We start from the raw sequence: 22,998 nt of genomic DNA on the forward strand, positions 1-22,998 counted from the left end.
TGCTCATAAAGCCGTTTGTCAGTTAGATTTTATGCCTCTTCGGCGATCTGGAATGCCAGGCCGGCTAGCTGTTAAACTCTCTCAGCACATTCCGGCAGCCAGACCTCCTGAAATGTCGGAGTTTGAGCCCTGTGTGGTGCGGGGATGTCTGAGATAAGGGCTGACATCACTTCTGCACGAGGTTACAGCGATGCCCGGGACGACAAGACGCCTCGCGCTCAAAATGCAAAGGTTGGTGGGGGTGGAGAGCGGGTTGGTCGGCTTGGCAGAGCAGACTGAAGCAGCTCCCTCCCCCCCCCCCCCCTCCCCCATTGCTGCGTGCACACAGTAACTAGTTCAGCGTGCTAACAGGGCTGCGTTAATGGATTCCGTGCCTGGCGCTAGCCCGGCGGACAGATGTGAAGGGGAATAAGCGGCGAGCAGCTGTGCAGTCATCGCTCTTGCGTTGTGCCACGGAGCGTCGGGGACCTCTTCCCGGTCGCAGTCCCTGCGGTTCCCTCGCCCGTGCGCTCTGTGCCCCCCGCGTGCCAAGTGTTAAGCTCCTGCTAGAGGGCCTTTTCGCTTTAGAGTAATGGGGAAGTAGGGAGAGAGCCCTGGGCCTGTGGGTGACAGGCGAGGGGGGGGTCATGGTAATTAGCCCAGATACAGTGCAGTTCATGCACGGGACTGGAGAGCCCTGTGTCTTGGAGGGCCAGGGACAGCTGACTGCAATCTTGCAGGGTGACGTCTGTCTCCATGTTCGTCTCTGAAAAGCCATAGTTGTATTGGTTTATTATATTGGCCATTGCAGTTGCGTTTTTTGTTATTTTTTGAGAGTCGAGGGATACAAGGTGAATCTGACCAGCGGCTTTGCATTTGCAACCAGGCAGCCAATCGACAGGCCTCGGAAAAGCCTGAACCTTCTGTAGCCTCCTCAGAAAACCGAAACTTGACCCGAGAACCACGCACTGTTAGCTTCAGTTTTTTTATGAACGAGGGTCCAAGTGACGTGTTGGGTTTGCTGTAGCTTTAACAGGAAATACTAGTACTTGAATTATATATGTGGAAAGAGAGAAAAGTGCATGGGTTTGTAAACGAAATGTGAAAACGATGGTTGTAGAAATGTTACTTTTAAGGCTCTCCAGAGGAACTTGGATGCAACACCAGTTCCCAGATGCAACAAATGGATCGTTTTATCAGGGAAACGTCTACAACTTCATCAAAACCAAAGAATAAAAAATACAGTATCCAGATGCTGGATTGTGTTGTGTATATCATAACTGGTCATAAAGGCTCTGGAAGAGCAAGCTATTTATTTGCGACTTGCTTGGTCGAGAGCACATTTCATCACAGGTAATCAAATTGTTTTTGGCGATAGCTGTGGCAGGCCTGACATTCATCCCGAGTCGCCCAGTTTAAGCCCCTTGTAGAGCCACCCGGTGGTCCTGGTCCCAGGTGAATTTGAATAAAGTGTCAGGCAAAATGAAAAATGTATGATTCTTATCTGGAGGACGCAACTCTTGGCTTTGAAGAGCTGCCATGGCAGCTGTGATGTTTGGACCCATTTCTGTGCAGAATGAAAATAGGCTCTTCGGTTTTGCTTTAGTACTGGTAGCTGCCTTGGCAGAGGTGGTATGTGGTCTGTCGACCCTTTCTTGGATAGACGAGGGACAAACTCACTGGCTGAAGTACCTCTGCTGATGAGATTCCACTGGATTTCATTGGATGATGATCTTTATGGCCCTCATCTGTGGGGAAGATCACAGGATACAGCATAGTATAATGGAGCCAGTTATCTCTGAATCATGAAATGGCAATAAGTGTGGTCGTCTGGTACAAATGAAAGTGCGAGCAATTAATAAAAATTAATGTTTGCAAATTTACTTTGTATACGTGGACCAAATAATGTTACATATAACCAATAAGTCCCAGAAATAGTCGTTACTTCATACATTTCATTTTTAAAAATAACTTTTATAGAATTACAAACATAAACTGTGTTTATGTACAGTTTTACAGGAAAACATGCAACTGTTGCTGAAATATGTTAGTTCAGGTCACTGGATCTGTTTCATCACCAATGGATTGTGCCTTTGGTCACCAAACCACCACAAAGTATTATCGTCGAACTGAAGAACAGCTAAGAGGCTGCAGTTTCCCTAAAACTTGAGATACACCAGGAAACCTGGTGGACGGCAGTGTAACATAACGGTCAGAGAGACCCTGTGGTCGGAGGGATGATCTTGAGCGGAAGCGCAAAAAAGGACTATGTCTGCCGTTAACGAGGGGGTTGGGGTCGTAACTGGGTTGTGGGGGGGGGGGGTCAGCGGATGAGGCGGCGGCTTCGTTTTTTGTCATCCGTAGCCCGTCAAGTGAAGATGGCGTCCTCAGACTGACAACTTTATGAATAGCAGCACTGTTAAAAAAGCAGAGGCGGATGCTGAGGCAGTGGAGGGCTCTACAGTGCATTGTTGGGGGGGGGGGATTGTCAAACTTGAATAAGCAGATGGAAAAAAAAGAAAAAATGTGTTGGCCTAGTTAAAACTTCAGCATTTTTTTCCCCATTTTGTTTTGTTTTGTTGTTTCTGTAAGACATTATTGTTATAACTCGCCGAACTGCCCTATAATTTGATTTGTGTCAATGGTTATGAAGGGCAGCATCATTCTTCACTTTAGTCTTGTTAGATTTGCATATGAAAACGCTTCGATGAGTTAATGCGTTGCCTTTTATGCTGGAATTGTTGGCTGCAGTTCTCCCTTGTGTAATGCTTATCACTTCACATCGGTTTCAGTCGGGAGGAAAAAAATACCAGCCTCTTCTTTTTAGATTATTCATCAGTAGATTTGACAGTTTTAAGTGTTCGTTCTTGAGCTCGGTGGGTAGAGCATTTAGCGGACCTCTCTGCTTGACAGGTGGTTTAATTTTGAGGCTTGATGCATTAAGTCCACTTTGCTTGACGGGAGAGTTGCGGTGGGGTGCCCACGGTCATACCAAAGCACAGATCTTGTGGAATAGCAATATTAGGGTGTTTGTGTGTGTGTGTGTGTGTGTGTGCATGCATGCATGTGTGCATGCTTACATGTCTGCATGCGTGTGCTCATGCTTGTGTGCGTGCGTGCATGTACAATATTGTCTGTATGAAAGCAGTAACAACCCCATGTTGACAGAGGGCTCATCCAATTTATGTGTACATTCCACTTGGACATGCATGTCGGACTGCAATGCATGTACATTCACAGCATCCACCATTTTGCACTGGTTAAGGAAGCTTTCTCAGCTCCCTGGAAATACTTGCATATGATTTATGGGATCTCATCAAAGCCACAAATATGAGAAAAAGGGGAAAATATTTCCATTAAAATTCAGTTGGTCGCTGTAGGACTTATTGAGGAGCAACACAATATGCAACATGGTTATCTGCAGGCTCCACTGCTAAACCAACAAAATGGTAAAATAGTCCTTTATTACACATGGATGTCTAGACCTCCTTGAGGCGAAGCGTGTAGGCTAGTTGTCAACAGATTTCAGCATTGTAATTGATCCGTACAACTGTGGCCATTTCAGAACTACATTCATTTAATTCAAGTGAGAACAACAGAGATATTTTTGTGTCTTTAGTTGCTCCATTTTGTGGAAAAAGATATTCTTATAAGGATCCTGCTCCACAGTAAACAGAACTGCAGCTAATGCTTTATACTAGAAAAGGGTGAATAAATATGACTGCGTATTTGTGTTTGTCACACTACATGTTTTCGGTGAATAAGGTTAATGATCATCAGAGTGAGAAGATGACCATAAAGGAAACTGCTACACCCAGAGTTACTTTTAGATTGTAATTCACTTTTTGAAGCTGAAAGGATGCTTGAGGCTCTGGGTCAGCAGCAATTGTTCTGTTCTGTTGCGGCAATGAAGGCGATATCAAACGTAATCGTCTTGCATCTCACTCGAATGGCTTTGGTTTCACCTCGTCCATTGTCCATTGTCACTTCTCACTGCAGATGGCAATCCGTGCCTTCATCACATGGGCATGAATGAGATGACCTTTATCTTATTGTCCAAGATAATCCCATTTTTGAGATGATAATAATAAAACAACAAAAACACACAGAACAACAAGGCCAGATGTGTGGCTCAGTCCATTGGGTGGCCAACTCGAGCCATATGTGAATCCCCCGCACGGACGGGGGTTCGATTACCTGCCCTGGCACCTTGTGACCCGTCATCCCTCCTCTATCCATTAGCTTGTCTGCTTTCTCCCTTCCTGAACAAAGCAAAAGAACAAAAAAAACGAAAGAAAACCAAAAAACGGAACAACAAAAGCCCTGAGGAATTCGCAGAGCAAGCAAGCACAGACGGGAGAGAGCTACGAGCTGGGAGCTTGGCAGGGGAGCGGCCCAGTAATGAACACCAGGGAGAGACCGGCCTCGGTTTCCCCCGCGACGCCTTCCCCATGTGCGCGCACGCGTCAGGCCTACCGACCGGGCGGACGCTCGAGCGCGGCGGCCATGACGCGGATCTGAAATCCGAGGCCGCGAACCTGCAGCTTTCGTACGTCGCCACAAGTCAGATGAATGCTGAAAGCGTTTCCGTCTCCCCGCTCTGTTCCTGGTTTAGCAGTTGTTTATTTTCCTGGTATTACTCTAATGAGTGTTTTGGTTACAAGAAGCATATTTATCCTTTGCTCTCCATGTAGGGTGTTCTAACTCCGAGGCTTAATTTGTGCCAGCAACATGGACATGGACGACATGTGTTTTCGATCGTTTTAATCCAATTGCAAACATAGGTGCATTTCAGAGCTTACGCCAGGCTTTCCTTTTGTTTCCAGATTAGGGGAAAAAAGTAGGTTAAAACCTGAGCGGTGAATGTCATAGATCATCGGCAGATGCATTTTTATTTGGTTGTTGGTCCATGTGACCTTGTTGAAAGACCTTGTTGCTGAAGGCCCATAGCTCGGGACCGGTCAGCGAGCAGTTTTAGGAACTCGTTCCTGCAGAACAGCTCTTTGGAGGAGGTGGAGGAAGACTTTCTTTGTTCTATCCTGTCTTTTCAGATTCTGGAGCAGGAGGAAAAGGCCACATTCTGTTTCTGGGTACTCTGCCAGTTCACTAACAGAAAAAAATGAAAAGGAAAAAGAAGAAAAAGGCCAAAATGAATGGCACCGCAAAATAATAAAATAGCAACACATCGTAGGTGTGCATATGTACATGTGTGTACGTGGGCTGTACATGCCAACCAACTAGCTTGTGTTCAGTACACATACTTGGCACATAAACACACACAGGCACACACACACACCCAAAAACCCTCCGCTCTGGAGGAACTGTGGCAAGCCCCTCGGGACAGTACGGAACAGAAAGATGACTCTCTCGATGCTGCGTAATGACCACGCTCATTGATACCCCCCCCCCTCCCGAACACAGCCAAAAAAGAAGGCCTCTCTAATTGAGCAGCGATTACAGCGCTTCGCCTCCCACCCAGAGCTGCTCGCTATATCCCCAGCGGGAGCTCCCTAACGCACGAGCCGTTTACAGGGCGGCAGCCCGCGGCCCCCTGCAGCCACCCCCCCCCCCTCCCCCGGCCCCTTCAGGTGCTGCGTTCCCTGCAGAAGCAGTCCCTGGTATCTGGGAACAGGTTTTTTGAAAAGGCGCGATTTCGCCACAGAGCGCGGCGGCTCATGATGTTGTTTGGGAACCGCGCCATCCTTAATACCATTAGATAAGGATCTGCAAAGAGTAAATTACTGCTGCGGTTGCTTTCAGTTATCCCTAATTAAAACAAATGAGAATGATAATCGTCGGATCATGGGGGAAGCGTTGCCGCTAATGGATTTTGTTGGGCGCACGTTGCCTTTAAGGTGGGGGCCAATCCGTCACTGTCTGGACTCAGGCGTCACCCTTTTTGAAAATGTATTTCATGGCTCAGGCTTTTTCATAACTCACTGTTGACTTTAAGTAGGCTGGGATCGATGGCGTCAGAAGGGCACCGTGTAAAGGTCGCCGTGGATGCTTGTGGACCAGCCGAAAGGGAAGGAGGCGGGAGAAAACGAGGCGGGGCATCAAGTCCTATTTTTTCGCCTCTTTCTCTAAAGCCCCTTTGTCTGTGGTGAGGTGCGTCTGGGGTTACGGTTTTGCCCTAAAATTGTGACTGCTCGTTTTCGTAATTTTCAGATGAAGAGATATACGTTAACGCGGGGCATACAAGACGTTACATGCGGTGAATTAGTGGATGATAATTGCTTTCCACCACAAGCCCATAACTAACCCTCTTGATTACCTGGCATGCTAATGGAAACACGGCCTTTCATGCTATGATATTGTTTATACTTCTGAACTTCAAGGTGGTAATGGGGTATTGGGTTTGCTGACTGGAAGGCAGGAACTGTCAAAAATCCTGATTTATTTGTAACAGAGACATGGGTTGCTGCAATTCAGGTTGGTGTAGTTTACAGTACAGCTTCCATTTACCCAGATAGTTGATTTTGGAGGAAAGCACTGTTTGAACTTTAATACAGAACAAGTAATTGGACTATCTCCCCTATCACAGAGGCTTCCTGTTTGGTTGCCCCGTGCTGTAATTTGCTGTGGGAATGTGCTTACCCAGACAGTACGTAATCACTAAAACGCAAACCAATCCAAGATAATAATTAAAGAAGGCTTCCTTATGCATTTTCGTGATGACAAAGCTGACCTTTCAGGTTATCTCTCTCACCGAGCACGAGGGACTGCTTTAAATGACTCCTAAGCTGTTGGACACTTCATGTAGAGTGGCACTTTACGAGCCTTTGGAGGATAACTAGGGGTTTTTATGGAGAATCACACGTGATGTTTGGGCTTTAGAGCAGATGAATGCGGTGCACGGCCTTATTGTCTGAGCTGATGTAGTAGCCTTTGCTTTGTTCTGTCATTTGTAAAATGCTCATGTTCACTGTTTACAGGCATTCAAAGTGGTAAAAGTGCTCTCTCAAAACGAGTCAACCATTGTAATTGTTCTAAACATGAAAATCTCTCACTCTCTCTCTCTCACTCACACACAACACTGTAAGTCATTATGCAGGGAATGGCACATTGACTGCTTTTTTTGTTATCCAAAAATAAACTTTTGAACTTCCTTCATCCATAAGATATATACCACCAGGGAAATTCCATTTTGTCCAGTGAATAAGACCAAGATCAGATTGAGCTTGCAATCTCCTGGCTCTCTGTCCTGCTGCTATTCCATTGTACTGTTAGAGACCACCCATAAATTCTCATGGCATCTATTGGGATTTTTTTGGGGTTTATTTAGTCCCCATGCTGTCAATCTGCCTTAAAATGGATGGTGTGACTTTTCAGGGTGCACATTAACCCCATAAACCCCACTTAAAACCCAGAGCTTTTTTTAAGAATCTACCCCTGTCTTAAATAAAACCTATCATCTTCAAACTTATATACAGTACAGATGTGGTGCAAATGTAGCACATTTGTACAAAAATGACCAAATCTCCTAATCCTATGGCAGTCTCGCTCATAAAAATACAGGACATTTTTATTCTATAAAATAAAAATCATTTTGTGTTTTCTTTATTCTATTCATGTTCTGAAGGAAACCAGATTTCTTTTTCCAATCATACATCAGGATGTCGAAAACACCAGGAAAAAAAATTGGAGTCACTTGATCAAACCATAGGGGGAACCACACAAACCATATTTCCACTTTTTGGATAAGCCCTGTATTTCAGTCAAAAATGGATCATTTTGGAGAGCTTCTGTGCAGAAAACCTATTCACACTGGTTGCTTATCACACACACTAGCAATCAAACCACTTGGTTTTTCCTTTGCTGTGCCCTCTAACCTATTTGCTCACCTGTCAGGAGAATGAGAAAAGGGGGGAACCAACGGTAAGCAGATCTGTAATTTGCATATGCAAACAGTGGCTGTGTGAAATCAGGCAGAGCCTCAGGCCCCACCAAAGACAGTGACAGGAATTTCTACATGCAGGTAGCTGTTCTTGAAGCACTATATTTACTAAATGTACTATTACAACAACTGATGATAACAATAATAATAATAATTCTGTTATTATTATTATTATTATTATCATCATCACTTGTAGTAGTAATAATAATGCTCATGTTTTTCACCAACTGCCGTCTTATGTAGGCATAGACAGATTTAATTTATCTGCACTTATCTGCCAGGCTTTCCCTCTCATTTTGGCAGCTCTGGCTATGTTTGATTTGCTAGGTAGGATTGCTTTCTTTTGATAAGTTCTTGATCTTTAGATGTGGAAAAAATATGCCCTATCCAGCCATCTTTTTGTGATCTACAACCCCAAAACAAAATTAAAAAAAACAACATAGGTTATATCATGAGAGTTTGAAAAATATTGCTTTCATCAACTTCTACATGATCCCGCAAAGGGCAATGCCACCTGTCTTTATTTCAATGTAAGGAGTATGATCCTGTTTTTGGTGTGCGATTCATCTCCCCTTTATAGCAGAATGGGAATGCGCAAGATGATATAATCCTGGGATAACTAATCAAATCATAATGTATATTCATGAATCTGCACTTCATACATATGTGAACTGTTTGATTACAAACATAAAATTGTGGAGTACAGATCCAAATCGATAAAAAATATGTCTTTGTCCCAAACATTATGGGGCTCACTGTATATCCACGGTCAATGATCAATGGAAATAACGCATTTTCTAGCCTATGTACAAAGAGTGAATTGATTTCTTATGGCTCATAAGGGGGATTTTCATGATGTCATTTCCATTGCTGTAGTATTAGCAGTTGCTTGACTTGTTGCGGATACTTATTGGATTATAAAATACCATAATCATAAACCTGGCGTGTCAGTTGCAGCCCTCCTTTTGTTATCTCTAGTGGTTTTACCTATCGAGACAGGGCTTTTGCATAAAAGTGAGGCTAAGCATTACCATGGGATACGGGTTATAGCGCTTGCACCTTGAATCAATGACCGATCAAAGCAATAATTTAAGACAATGTTATTTTTAGACACCATCGTCTAATTTCATGGTCATTGGGCTTTAATAGTTTAATATAGCGTCGCCACCATTAAGCATCCACCATTTGAAATAAATAAAACATTAGATGAGGACTGGTGCTTCCAGGCTGTGATTTGATGGTGGAAATGAGTGAAGTCCATCAGTTCAGTAGGCCTCCAGCTGTGAACAGGTCTCAGCATGTCATGTGTGTCTTTGGCATCAAAGTCAATTTAGCCCCAGCTGAAATAGCAAATGTAAACACAGCACATACGTATATTACAGATTTCCAGTTGCACGCATGCGGAATGGGGGGTTACTTAAATGTACATAACTTGACAGTGACATGGAAATGCACCAATTTTAATCATTTATAAAATAGGTTCCTCTCATTGTGTAGCTATTGTGTTTCAGTTCAGAACCACTCGATACCAAGATCAGTGGTAATCTAATTAAAATCGGTATTTTATCAGTGGTCTCTCGTGCATACTGTTTTGATGTTGTACTTCGAACACTGTTGACTTTCCTACATTTTATTATTTAGTAATTATGCTGCTTATTGTTCCAGACCTGTAACTGAGGCCACCATGTCCACCATCTACTTTTTCAATGAAGCATACTTCATGGTCCACACTTAGCCTTTCTGGTACATTTTAAAAGTGTGAATGAAAAGTGGCTGCTCACCTCTAATCTGTTGTCCCCTGCTTTTCTGCTCTGATTATTTTAATGTTGATTAGATTTCTGCAGGGATTCCATTCCTCTCTTCATTGAGCCCTCTTTTTATTGCCGCTGTTCTCCTGCGGTATCTGTCTCAGCGTGAGCATTCATTTTTACTCAATGCATGCATCGCAAGATAAAGTTTTCTTTAAATGGCAGTTTTGATGCGCTGTAAAAAAAATGCAACTGAAAAAATGAATGCGAATGTGAAAAAACTCACTTAACGTAAACAATCTGCCAGTTGGGTAAGAAAAATTTACTTGATGAAATGAATTAAATAAATTAATTTAAATAATCCTGTAGGGAGGAAAATAAATGTTACAACTAGAAAACAAGGGTTATTAATTTAAATTAGAGTTTAAATGTATAATACCCAGTAAGATTTTATTTTTGCAGTGTGGTGCTTTTCTATTTGCTTTCTTTCTTTCTCCTGGGTAAGAAAAGGACCAGTACACTACCTGTGTTATGGCTGGTTTTTAGGCCTCGTTACACCCCAATTGTCCCAAGAACCGAATAAATCGGGGAAACTTAACCCTGGTCCTGGAGGACCTCATGGTGTGCTGGTTTCTGTTGTTACTCAGCACTTAATTGATCAATTAATGCAGGTTATTGCACAGTTAACTCACCTTCGCTGGTTTATGTGGTCTGAACTGATTGTTGATTATAGGGTGAAAATAAAACCCTGCAGCTTTGCAGGACCAGGGTTGAGTAACCCTGCTGTAAATGGATTCTGCCATCAATGAAAAAAAATCAAAATTACTCGTGATCACAGTAAGCGAGGATAATGGGCTCTAGGGGCCATGTCCAATGAAAGCAGTGTACAAGGAATGTAAACTGAGAGGTTGGATTTGGTTTGACATATATAGACACCCCCTTGTCAATGACATCCTGACTGCTGCCTATAGGGTTGGTGCTGGCATACTCGTATGTGCCATCCAGAATGGGAAAACACAGCGTGTGAGATGCCCAAGTGCTATTCTTCCAGTGAGGGAAGGCTTGCAGCATCCAAAAAGCACCACGAGCCACTACACTGCAATTATCTTCAAGCATTTTTCTCTTTGTGAAGACCATCCACTAACATGAGTGTTCTCGTACTCACTTGAACCCAGTGAGTCAAATATTCTGGTGTACCAACCATGAAATCTTTGCATAGATGTGTTAAATGGTTTCCACACATGTCCCATCAAAGGGAGAGCTCAGGTCTTTAGTCAGTGCAGGCTCTAAAAAAACATCAATTTGACAGAGAATAAAACGAATGGAGACATCTAAATTGACTCTATTCCCCAGTGTATTGGCTTCACTTCACAATGAGTTCTTAATTTGACTCAGTCTCCAGGGGCCAGCATACCATTACCAAACTTTCCTTGTTTATTTATTTGCCATAACCCATTTCAGAGTACATTTATTTGAACATGAATTTTGTATTGGCCTTGCAAGCCATAATACCCCCCCCACCCATTTTCCTCACTCAACTGTTCTTCCTGTTCCACGTTCGAGAGAATAAAATGACCTTGAGGAAGAAATCGTTAGGAAGAGGACAGGCTTGTATCAAATATTTGTTCCCAGAATTCAGTATGCCAGCGAAATCCCTGGAGCCCTCCTTGCATGCCAATATATTCTCCGCAAAGTTTCCGTTAAGAGAAATGAAATACTCCCAGCCTGAAGGAGGACCCCGGCTGAGGAGTACAGAGAGAGGGCAATGTCTCCTCTGTCACTCGGCCGTAGCCTGGCTTTTGTTTCAGTCAACAGCAGAGTCCGCCAATGTCAATCTACAGGGCCTTCTATAATTCGCTAGCCCTGTCCAAAAGGGCAAGTGAGAGTTTTAAAATGTCTTTCAGCCAAGACAGTTACTTGACCGGAGCCAAAGGCCCAGCCCCTCTCCATCTCTTTTTTTAAGCATTGCTTACAGGACAAAATCTTTGCTCCATAATTACGGCAAATTAAGCTGAGGTCAGTTCAGAATGAAGGATTGGATTGATTTATATTTTTCCCAGAGGTTTTTTTTTTTTTTTTTTACATTATTTATTTTATTTTTTTCAGAATATTCTATTTTGCTTCTGAAGTGATTTAATTATAAATCTTTGCCTTTTTTCAAATTGTTTTCGAATACATATACAGTAATCCTTAGTTATGCATCTCATGTTGGAATATTTCTTTGCTTTCCAAATGTCTTTGACTGTTAAATGTATGAAACTTAAAATTTTTCCAGCGTTTTACAAATGAATCACTTCATTAGCTGGCTTTATTAATTATGGCTTTATTACTTTAGGCTTTATGACTGAATTAATAAATACATATTCATCTAAACTGTGGAAGGGAAGAATAGCAGAAACTGCAGAAACATTCTCCCCATTTGTGTTTCACACGATAGCTTGTCGCTCTTATTCTCTAATATACATTTAAGGCTCTTGAATTAGAATCACCCCTGAGCGGTGGCTTTATTTGCAAAAAGCCACTCTCGTGATATTAAAAATTGCGTGGCCCGGATGCACTCGAACGATAATGAGCGTTTAATTACGTTTCAGGCGGACGTCTCGTTGGCGCGCCTGTGGAAAGCTCGGGTCGAGGCTTTTAGCCGAGGTCGCTAGCCGATTCTGGGGGAAATGAGGAGCTGTCCGCTCGGATATCCGTCAAAGCCCCCGCGCGCTCCGCTCCGCGCCGCGCCGCGAGGCGGGAGGGCAGAGCCGGGCCCCGAAAGCCGCCTCGCTCCGCTCCCAGCCCCCACGGCGCGGGGACGGCTCGGAGGATTTAAAGGTCGCCGCTAATATCATCGCCGGAGCCCAAGCCCTCTCTAATCTCGCGGCAGCGCTGAAATCTCCGGCCCAGACCCTCGGCTTAATTTGGCAGCAGGCTGGACAACTGTGCCTGATCTGATGGGGTGGAACCCCCCCCCTCCACCCCCGCGCCCCCCACCCCGTCACACGGACATGCACACGCCACACGCACACACAGTCCTGCTCGCTGAATTCCATTCTCCCTGTATTCCCTGCGCATGCATATTCACTTTGAAAGGAAGGAGGGAATTGAGTATCGAGTACTGGCTCAGTAACAGTGTACCATAATTGTTAGGGACCTAGCCTTGCAACTCCATGGTCATATGTTTTATTCCCATGTGGGGCACTGCTGCTGTGCCCTTGAATACAGTACTTAACCTGAATTGCTTTTGAAATATACAGCAGCTGTATAAATTGATTGTATGCCATGTAATTCTGTGTGGATAAGACTGTCCGAGAAACGCATGAGTATTTAAGTACCGTATATCAAGTATTAGCCTACACGTGACTACAGATTCCTTCCAAAATCAGTGTATTCTGTCTGATGCAGGTGACATTTTGCATTTGACTTGTGTGCAGTTTCCGTGCAAGGCAGGTGTGATTTTTGCTTATCTTAAAATCACGGTTATTAGAGCATCAAAAAGGACTGCATTTGTCCTTCTGCGTTTCCCCGGCGTGTTGCTCTTTCCCCCCGCACCTCAGACTGCTCTGTCTCACCTGCTGAGCTTCAGCAATGCGACACTGCACACACCCCATAAAGACAAGGGAGGTAGCAATGCAGAGATGCAGAATGAGGGAGGGAGAGAGGGAGAAAGAGAGAGGAGGAGGAGGCGGTGGACTGCACATTTCCCAAAAAGCAGTGACTTTGCCTTAATTTCGTGTAAAGGGTATGCACACATGCTGGCTGCCCTTCCCCCAAAATAGCTTTGGCGGAATTAAACCACAGGATAATGATAGTAAAAAGGGAGCTCTGTCGTTGGTCAGAGTATTGTTAAAAAGATTTTTGGTGGCTGTCATTCATTAAGGCTAATGGAGACACCCCCAGGCTAGACCAGAGGGAGGGATTGGGAGGAATCATCTCTGACTTTCAGTGCTGATGCAGTGCTTTAACAGATGTCTCTGAAAAAGTACACTTGTTCTCTCTCTCTCTCTCTCTCACATACACGCACACACACAGACACACACACTCTCTCTTTCTCACACGTACACATGCTAGTTTTGCCTTCAGGGAGAGAAAAAAATGTTTCTCTTTGGTCCTCACTTGCTGGGAGTTTAGTTTACAATGGGCTGTTCTTTCCTCTTAAGTCTGTCTGTCATCAGGGCTTTTTATAGCTCTCTATGGTGTTTGCTTTACCATGTTAGTTTTGTAGTTGACTGTACCGTTTGTCTGGTGGTTTCGAGCAGTAGGTCACCAGAGGTCTCGTCACTACCAAAACAGAATGTCTGTGTTCCTGTTTGGCAGGAGCCTGGTGCAAAGCTGCCAGGGTGATAGCATTTGGGACGTGGATGACACACATTTTTCATTTTAAAACTTGAAAGGCATTCCCAAAAAAAAGCACTCTGGGATGCCAGAATAGAGGCATAAGGAGAAGTGAAGGGTAAAAAAATTGTGATGTTTGAGCCACTTATGCTCTTTGACGTCACAGGAGCCAGAATTGGTAGCGCAATGGTTTCTATAGTTGAAAGAAATGTATTGGATAAAAAAAATCTTGTTTCTTTGCTTTTAATTGCAAGTGTAATAACTTTCTGCCTGGGAAAGTAAAAAAAAAAAACTACAGTTGCCATTGCTCATATAAGACACATTTATGATGTGTATTTCTGTTACCAGTCGTATTTGACCACTGGTATGATAGATAACTGAACACTCAAGGTTTCTAACCCGAATCAGTCAGTATAAAAACCTAACTGGCGATGGGTGAGAAACAGAAAACATAAATCAACAAATCCTTGAAGGCTAACAGGGTTTTATCAATTTGATAATGTAGACAGTTTTATACTCATTTACTGAGTGAGTCATTACAGGTCAACGGACTCTGTGCACTCTGAATGATTGCAGTTTTTATGTGTAGAGTCAGTTTGAACACATATCCTTCAAATAAAATGGTGGTATTACTGACACTGAAGTTTGAAGAGTAAACAATTTAAAGCATCTCAAAGCAATTTGACTAGCCCTGGAATTTAGCCCTTCTTCTTGCCGACAGAACAAGGAAGGTCAGCGGTGTTACATACCAATGGTTGTAAACAGAACCTGAACTGTATATATCTATAATTAAAACTTTGTCAGTGTATATTGCAGAGATTGACACAGAGAGGTCAAAAGTGATGAGATGTATCACACATGTCTCATGACTCTCAATTAGGTATTTAGATGAGAACAAACCACAGGAAATGATGTCAGCAGAGCCAAGACCTGAATTCTTCCAACTTCATATCCTCATCCAGGATTCTTTCGGGAGAGTAAAGAATTAGTTGTTTCACACACATACTACAACCCCCCCCCCACCCACCCTACCCTCGACACACCCCAATTTCAGGAACAGTAACTTCTGTTTCAAAGCCCAAATATTTCTGTTGAAGCGTGAAGACCACGTTTTGCAAGACCGTGCCTGCTTTGGATCTTGCCTGCCCAGGGACCAAAAAGAAAAGAGAGAGATCAAGAGGGAACATGTTTTACTTAATTAAAGATGCAAAGAGTTAGAATGGGAGAACCACTGCAAACAGTTTCAAATCTGGGCGGAAAACTTCCTCAGAGTCTCACAATTAAGCTGTTGTGCGTTTATTTGAGGGGATTAATTGTGGGCAAATGCAGGTTTTAAAAAAAAAATGTTTTATCCCACTAGTGTGAGTCATGAATAGCCATACTCTAATTCAAGTTCCTTAGGCTATATTTTATGACTGTTCTCACTGCCAAGCCTTCTATAAAAGCAATTTATTTTCAAATATATCAAATACACTAGTGCTGAGCCACACGCCTTGGTAACACTATACAGGATTTTTTTTTTTTTTTTTTTTTTTTCAATGCAGGGCCGTCTGAGTGTTTATTCAAGCTGCCTATGCCACCTACATTGACTGAGCTGCCTAGCGGAAGGGACGGCTCATATCTCAATGCATTGTGGTGGTCACTTGAAGACCAGAACATTACATTCGAAATGTGCCTAAATGTAAGGAGACAATGAATCAAGTTGTCAGTGACAGTAAAACCGGACCGACCGCAGTCGCTGTCACACATGATGTCACCACCTAAGCCCTATATGTGACTTTTATTAAGCAGGTGTATATCGTGTGTGTTGTGTATTGTGCATTTGTTTACAGCTTGTTTACAGTCTGTCATTTCTAACACCAGTAGGCATCAGATTGACAAAGCTTTGCTTGTTGAGCTGGTCAATGGCATTGCAGTTTTCAGTGCGGTGAGGCTTAACAAGCTCTTAAGTGTGTTTCTGAGGTGAAATGAGCAGGTTAGCCATTCTGCAAGGGTAGCATCCTGGGAACAGACACAGCCATTTACCAAACACATCCACTCGGCCGTTCACTGAAATAAAACAAAGTATCATTAAAATGGCATATGCTAAAAATAACAAGAATTAGCTTGTTCACTTTGGAAAAAGGGTACATTTTTTTGTGTCACACCTTTGGACCAGAGTTCAGAGCTCATAGCCCAACTGAAAGCAGGTGGGAAGACTGAAATCTTTCAGGAAGTTTTTGTAACAAAGCAATAACATACGGCAAAAAAATTCCCCTTTAGCAACATGAGGGCATGCAGCGCAAAGTGTGTTTTGAGTGTTCAAGGTGGTATGGGAGCACTATCCACCCTAAAGAAGCGTAAGAATGGTTTCAGTTCTCACAAGAACAGGATGCTACGGCTGATTTTACTTCCAGCCTGTCACAGCCATACTCTCTGCATTAGTGTCCTTGCAAACATTTATTTATTTATTACTTTTTCTAAACTGTAAATCTTGCAAGATGGTAAAAAAACAAGAAGCCAGGCTGTCTGGTCGTTTAACACCTCTCTTTCTCTGCGAGCCACATGAAGGGTGCAGATGTTTCAGCGGTGAAAGCTTAATTGGAAAGGGCTGTTCTCACATCTGTTTGCCTGTAGCAAGACCCCGTTCACACAATCAGCGGTGCCCGGGTCCCTTCGGGTGGAACCTCAATCGCCGGGGCCAAGCCGGGGCGCGAGGCTGAAATGGCGGCCGGCGCGGGGTCAGGCACCGCGAGGGCTCTGACCCCGCGGCCGCCTCGCCGCTCGTCATCAGGCAGGCGGTATTTCTCGGGGGGCGCGAAAGGTGAACAAAAAGGGCCTTGTGTCGCCCCGGCCCAAGGCGAGCCGGCGAGTGGCTACGCCCCCGCCTCCGCCCCTTGTTGGTTTTGAAATGGGATCCGCCGCTTGGATTTAGCGCGCGGTCGGCAGCGGCGGCGGCGGGCGCGGAGAGAACGGACGCTGCCCGCTCCTTCTCCGGGACCTGTTTCATATCCTGCCTTCGAGATGCTGGCTGCTTCAAAGGTGACCTTTGTGGGGCTGGAACAATGAAGAGCGGTGTTTGATTACCGTTCTCCATGGAGATATTCCATTCACATGCACTTTTACAGAATACATCTAAGAGATAGCGGCGCACAGAAAAACTAAATTCTTTGTTTCTATGTGCATCTATATTTTAGAGCACAGCTCATTACAAAAAAAAAAAAGAAAGGCGATATATTAATAAAGCTGAAAATCTGGAACGCATTGTGAATACAAATGCGCAAGACATTAAATGTCCTAAATGGATTGTAACTTTATACGGAGATCAGACTCTGAAGAGCAGTTGGACTGCGTCGTTTGCTGTCAAACTTTAAAATGACACTTGAAAAAACGGGCCTGGGCTGACTCAGTCTGTACAACGTGAGACTAATTCAATAGAGTCATCTTGAATTGTCCTGCTGCTTTCTGATACCGCGGCGCGCTCATTTTGAGCATGACAACTCGGCCTGAGTCTGGCACCTGTCCCAGACCCATGCATCTCAATAAGTGGTGACATCATTCAGGCAGCAGACCCACTCCCACTCAACGCCCGCCTGTCCGCTAATAGACCGTTAAGGATCCATTCTAAAAACTAAAACACAATTTGTTCTCCGGGTAATTGCTGTTGGCTGTTGATTGCCGGTGTTTTATTTATTTTTTAACCCCGTTTTAATTTATCGGGCGCTGTAAACCAAAAAACAAAATGGAGAAACCTTCGATGTGCCACGTCTCCATTTTGTACATTACACATCTAGAATGAAAAACAAAATGGGGGAGGACAAAGTGCGTGACTTTCTTTAGCGGAGTGGTGGGAATCTCCAGGGCTCGTGTCAAGGAGCCAGTGGCGGAGAACATGGAAGCCTGATGTTGCAGTTAATGTAATCAGGGGAGACTAATGAGTTGTGTCTTTAGTTTTACTTCTCCTGCTCCATCAAACAAGTGAAGGTTAGACTGTCACTTTTACTTTGCCCTAACATTACTTTGGCTGTGCCTCTCTCGCGTGGTGGAGAACTCAATCAGAAGGGGTGGGGTCAGCTTCCTGATGGGATCGCTGAAGCCTGAACCGCGGAGTGAAGGGCCCTATTAGTGCTTGCATGCCCTGTCTGGGTCAGTCAGTTCATCTTATGACTGCGCCACACAAGTTCATGGCTTCCATCATGAATCATTTTCATTTAACCCTGCGTCTTGGGGTCATTAATAAAGCACAAGGCCTATGCTGGGATTTGCCTACAGGAAGAGGAGGCTGTCCTACTCACTGTTCTCTGATTCATTCCATTGGCTATTCAGCTTGCTGTCCCAAAAGGACACTGGTTGTGGGTGACCCCTGATGGCTTCCTTTTTGCAACTTGCTGTGATTCAGCATGTCCCGTATGCTGATGTAGACTCAGGAAGTGGCCAGTCAATGAACTTCCTGTTTTTATGATTACCTGTGGTAAAGCATTCTATTATTAAGTCACCAAAGTCTCTCAATAACTGGGAAGTTAGGGTCATTTATTATTACATTTAAATACAAATGCAAGCAACATAAGAGTGACCTTAGACAAGAAAGTAGGCCTTTGTGGAAAAATAATGATTTTGAGTCTTACTTGGAGAGTAGAGATCTGACTCACGACAACTAAAAAGAAACAAAAGGACATCATACTTACTGTCCTCCCGGACTGTCATAAACTCTCAAAAATAATAGCCACCCAGATGGGAACACCACGTCAACAGCAACCAAACCACAAAACAGTCTGTTTTCAACACAGGAACAGCGGTTTCTTAAGCAACAGCACAGTTTATGTAGGCCCGTAGGGAGGGGGAAGCAAACAGGCCATCACAACTCATCCAGGCAAGACTCCAAATCAGCAGGATGAGAGCAGCACATGATCACCAGCAGGGGGCAGTAAGTTTACCACAGTGCAACACCATGTCAAGAATGTGCTTGACAAGACAATGCAGTTTACCGAAAATTCTTGTCAACAGCCCAGCACAATCAAAAAACATGACTTTAACAAAGTCAAGTCTCAAGTAATTCAGGTCTTTTTTTCATGAAAACATTGGTGATTTTGACAGGAATTGGCATCATCATCCAGATAAAAGTCCCACAACACTTAATTTCCAAACTATGAATTAATGTGCTTGACCTTTATTGAGCCCACTGTGTAATCCTGTCTTGATGAGCCATGTTAAAACCGATAAATGCCGGGGACTGTGTAGAGTATGGAACAAACAGAAATGCAAGGGTTAACAAGTGTCCCTTTCTAAATTCTGTGATGATCACAGGCACTCTTCTAACATGACACCTCCTCCTCAGCCCACATTAGCATCGCCTACCCCCTATCCCACAATCCCATGCCTTTGCAGCCACAAGAGGGCTTTGAGTCAGGGAGAGTAGGATCTTATTAGTCGGGCCGTTTTCTCAAACGGACAGTCATTCACCACACTTACTGAGCACGGCATCTGGACAAACTAATAAGGCGCTCTGCCCGTAGGCGTGGATGAGGGGATATGCTGGGGTAAGGGCATTGAAAGTTTGGGAGGGGTGGTTCAGAACAAGGATTTTTAAAAAAATTGCCATGAAGCCGGGTTGAAAAGAATCAAATGGCAAAAAGGTCCTGGCATACCCGTGGTAACACCCCTCGTGAGAGCGATATGTCGAGAGAGAGAGAGGCGTGCATTCATTCCGGGCTGTTCCCCCCCACCTGAATACTGAATAAAGTGCCAGTTGCACCACATTGTGTGTGACTCAAGTTCTCGAGAGGCACAGCTGACAGCAAGGAAATGGGTTCGCTCAGCCTCCTCAATGGAGTTGGATTTGAAGACAAGCCCCCTGAGATAAGGGGTTTAGCCCACTGTGCCACCCAGTCACTAATTACAGGGCATAGAGAAAGGGAAAAGTTAAGCCCTTGGCATTTGCAGCTCGCTATAATTGCCGCTGGCATGACCCTCATCGTCAAATTGCTCGACGCATTCCTTTCTGGAAAAAAAAGGAAGAACAAAAACCCTTAGTTTAAGCACGGGGAGGAGGGAAAGCGGGCAGAAGGGGTGATTACCGTTGACAAAATGACGGACCGAACAGCTTGCGCACCTCCCTCCCAGAACGCCTTGATTTCAACAGGGCTTCCAGAGTCACCACATTCCCCCGGGATAAGATTACAATCACAGGCAATATCTCGGTAAGACGAGAAAAGCCCCCTTGCACATTTTCCCCCGCGGTTGTTTTTTTTTTTTTTTTTCCGCCTCCCAGCATATACACGTGTGTATAAACACATAATGTATAGGAGCTTTTATTCCACTGGCACTTAGGAGAGCTTGATGGTGAGAGGCCAGTGCCAGCGGGTTTGATCAAACCCACCTGCCGTGTGCTGCCAGCAGATTTAACTTATGAAATAAATGTTTCCTTAGAGAACTTTGCGAAAGCCCCGGTTAAATTGCTCGTAGTGAAGCATGGATTCCAACCGACTGTGACTTTTTAAGGTACAAGAGCCCCACGTTCTGACCTCTTATATCAATCAATGCTGTACTTCTTCCTGGTCTCTTTTAGGGGTAATGCATACTTTAACCAGAAGCGTACTTGATCTATGGCTCCTAATATTTCACGGAGTATTCGCTAATGTGCGGTCTCTGTTTCTTTGTCTTCGCCACAGCCACGTCCAACGGGACCCTGGAAGGCTTGGAGAACCGGGAGGGCGGAGTCTGCAACACGCGCTCCATGAAGATCGTCATGAAAGTGGGCCAGGGTAAGTTTCAGTACCTCATCATTGATCAACAAATTGATGAAATGTAACAGTCCCTCTGGCTCTCCACAAGCAAATTTAACTCCTTGCCACAAATTCAATGTATAATATATAAAAAAATAAAAATGCTCTACGCAAATGTGCATATCCTGTGGCTCCATAGGTGTCCACTGTGCTGCAGTAACAGTTGAAAACAGTTGTTGATAAAGGTGAAGGTGGACATGAATGCAAAATCCTCTCCCACCCTGTACCTGCCGATTTCTGAAAGCACTGTTATTCACTCTGTAGATCGAGCAACGGTCCAGATATTGTCGAATAGGTGAAACAAAACACTTTATTTGAGCAATATTTGCCTTTGCCAGCCCAGCCTCTGGACAATGTGTTCTCCACAGGCCAAATGAAAGGATGCTGGCTGACTGAAAGGAATGCTTTGTAGACAGACGGGCCATGACTTCAGGCTAAGAGAAGCGTTTCATAAGTGATTGTTCATAAACTGAATTGCTCCTGGCGGTGGAATTTACGGTGGATATTCCACGCAAAGAGCCTCTCACAGTGTATGAAAACTAACCCAATGACTTCATTTCTCATAAAATGGGAGTTTCAGACATTACCTTTTATTCTATTTATAATCTTTCAGGGGGAAAAATGGAATGAGAAATATATTTGACAAAACTTTCATTACGTTCTCATAATAAAAAAAGAAGAAAGATTTGGAGACTACTCAAGCTTTTGAGTGCAAGCATCTCCACACACATTCCCATTTATTACAAGAAACCTCTACTTCCCAGAGTTATTAAAGAAGAAGTGTAAGATCCATAAAGCCCTTGGATTGTCATTTCTTGGATGCGGTGCCATGGTTTCTGCATGAAGCCAGGAGGATATGTTAAGTGTTTTGAATGTCTAAAACAATGTAGCACAACGACTCTTCTCTGACTCTGGAGCCCAAACACTTGCTGCCCATGTTAACCAACAATCAAACAAGGGCTGACACTGTTATCAAGATTACCCAGCAGCCTCAGAGTGATCCCTTGCAGCCACAGATGTCGATATCTAGAGATCAGGTCCATGGCATTCACCATAGAGAGAGCGGCCTAGTCTTTGGCTTGTCCCATCCCTCATATTCAGGTGACAAGGTTTGCGATTTGAAGTAGCAATAGCACAAGGCATAATGTGCACCTGCTTTTAATATTGTCATGACTGATTAAAAAACAAAGGTGAACACATATAGGCTGGGTGATGTAATGTATTTTCATGTATAGGCAGTCACTCAACATATGCTCGGCCATTTAGCATCATTCTTGCTATCTAAAGACTAAACTCAGCTAGGGGTGTTGTTAGAGGAATTGGAGCGTCCAGGTCAGTCGTATGCTTGTAAATGAGCCCCTCTTCTACGCACTCCTCCTTTTACGAAAGGCCCAGAAAAAAAGATAAAAATTACCCGACACAAAAGAGTCCAAGACGGCTTGAAGATAAGCCTCTGTTTGGAAATGAGGTTATGAGGTTCATAGCATTGAATACTGCAGATGATTTTATTTATCAGGCCTGGGATAATTATTATTGATTTGACTTCAGGGATAATTAATTCCAGTTGTTTGCTTTATTAAAAAATACAGCCTATTGTCTTGGCTTCTCACGTGATTTGTTTTCAAATTTTTTTAAATTCCAGAAATATTCGTCTTTTCCTTGGCCAGGATACTTGTTTCTCACTTCTGTAAACCGAGAGTGAAAATATATGCGCCTTATGAATAATGAATTGCAATAAAAAGTTGATATGTAATTACTTAAACCCTATTCTGCCACGAGTTCTGAGTGTTGCTGGGGAACTGGCAGTCGTGCATCATGTGGGAATGGACAGATGATGATTCAAGCCCCAGGAGTTTGAAGCGGTCTCTTGTGCGTTTGCTTCTGGGGAGGTGATTGAAAAGATGCGGATGCTTCATCTGTCTGTAATTGAGATAACTGCCTGTGTATGTAGGAAATAAATGTGTGTTTACCTGAAGTAAACCCCTGCGGTTTGGGTGCAGCAGATGTTTTATTTAGTCTTTTTTAAAACGATAGTGTTTCACAATGAGCCTGTTTCAGAGATGTTTACGATTTATTTCTCAAAAGTAACGGAGTATTTTTAAATATACAATAACTGTTCAGAACTGTTTTCTATGGCCATATGAATCCAAGAAGAAAAAGAAGATATTGTTATTATTATTATTATTATTATTATTATTATTATTTAGCAAAGCCCACAAACTGCAGTCTATACCTATAAAACAGATGTAAAGAGTTATGAAATGTTATGCTACAACTGTTGATTGTTGATTGG

General features: G+C 43.6%; 1 protein-coding gene across 1 annotated transcript in view; it reads left to right on the forward strand.

Annotated features, from left to right (window-relative positions):
- The window catches only part of LOC135262959 (ephrin-B1-like), an 80,155-nt gene that overhangs the window by 46,095 nt on the left and 11,062 nt on the right, over positions 1 to 22,998 (forward strand). Inside the window, exon 3 of the mRNA XM_064350430.1 lies at positions 20,592 to 20,684. Within this exon, the coding sequence (XP_064206500.1) occupies positions 20,592 to 20,684 (93 nt within the window). The remainder of the gene's footprint in view (positions 1 to 20,591; positions 20,685 to 22,998) is intronic.

This window comes from Anguilla rostrata, chromosome 9 (genome assembly GCF_018555375.3).
Source record: "Anguilla rostrata isolate EN2019 chromosome 9, ASM1855537v3, whole genome shotgun sequence".
In the NCBI taxonomy this organism is placed as follows: domain Eukaryota; kingdom Metazoa; phylum Chordata; class Actinopteri; order Anguilliformes; family Anguillidae; genus Anguilla; species Anguilla rostrata.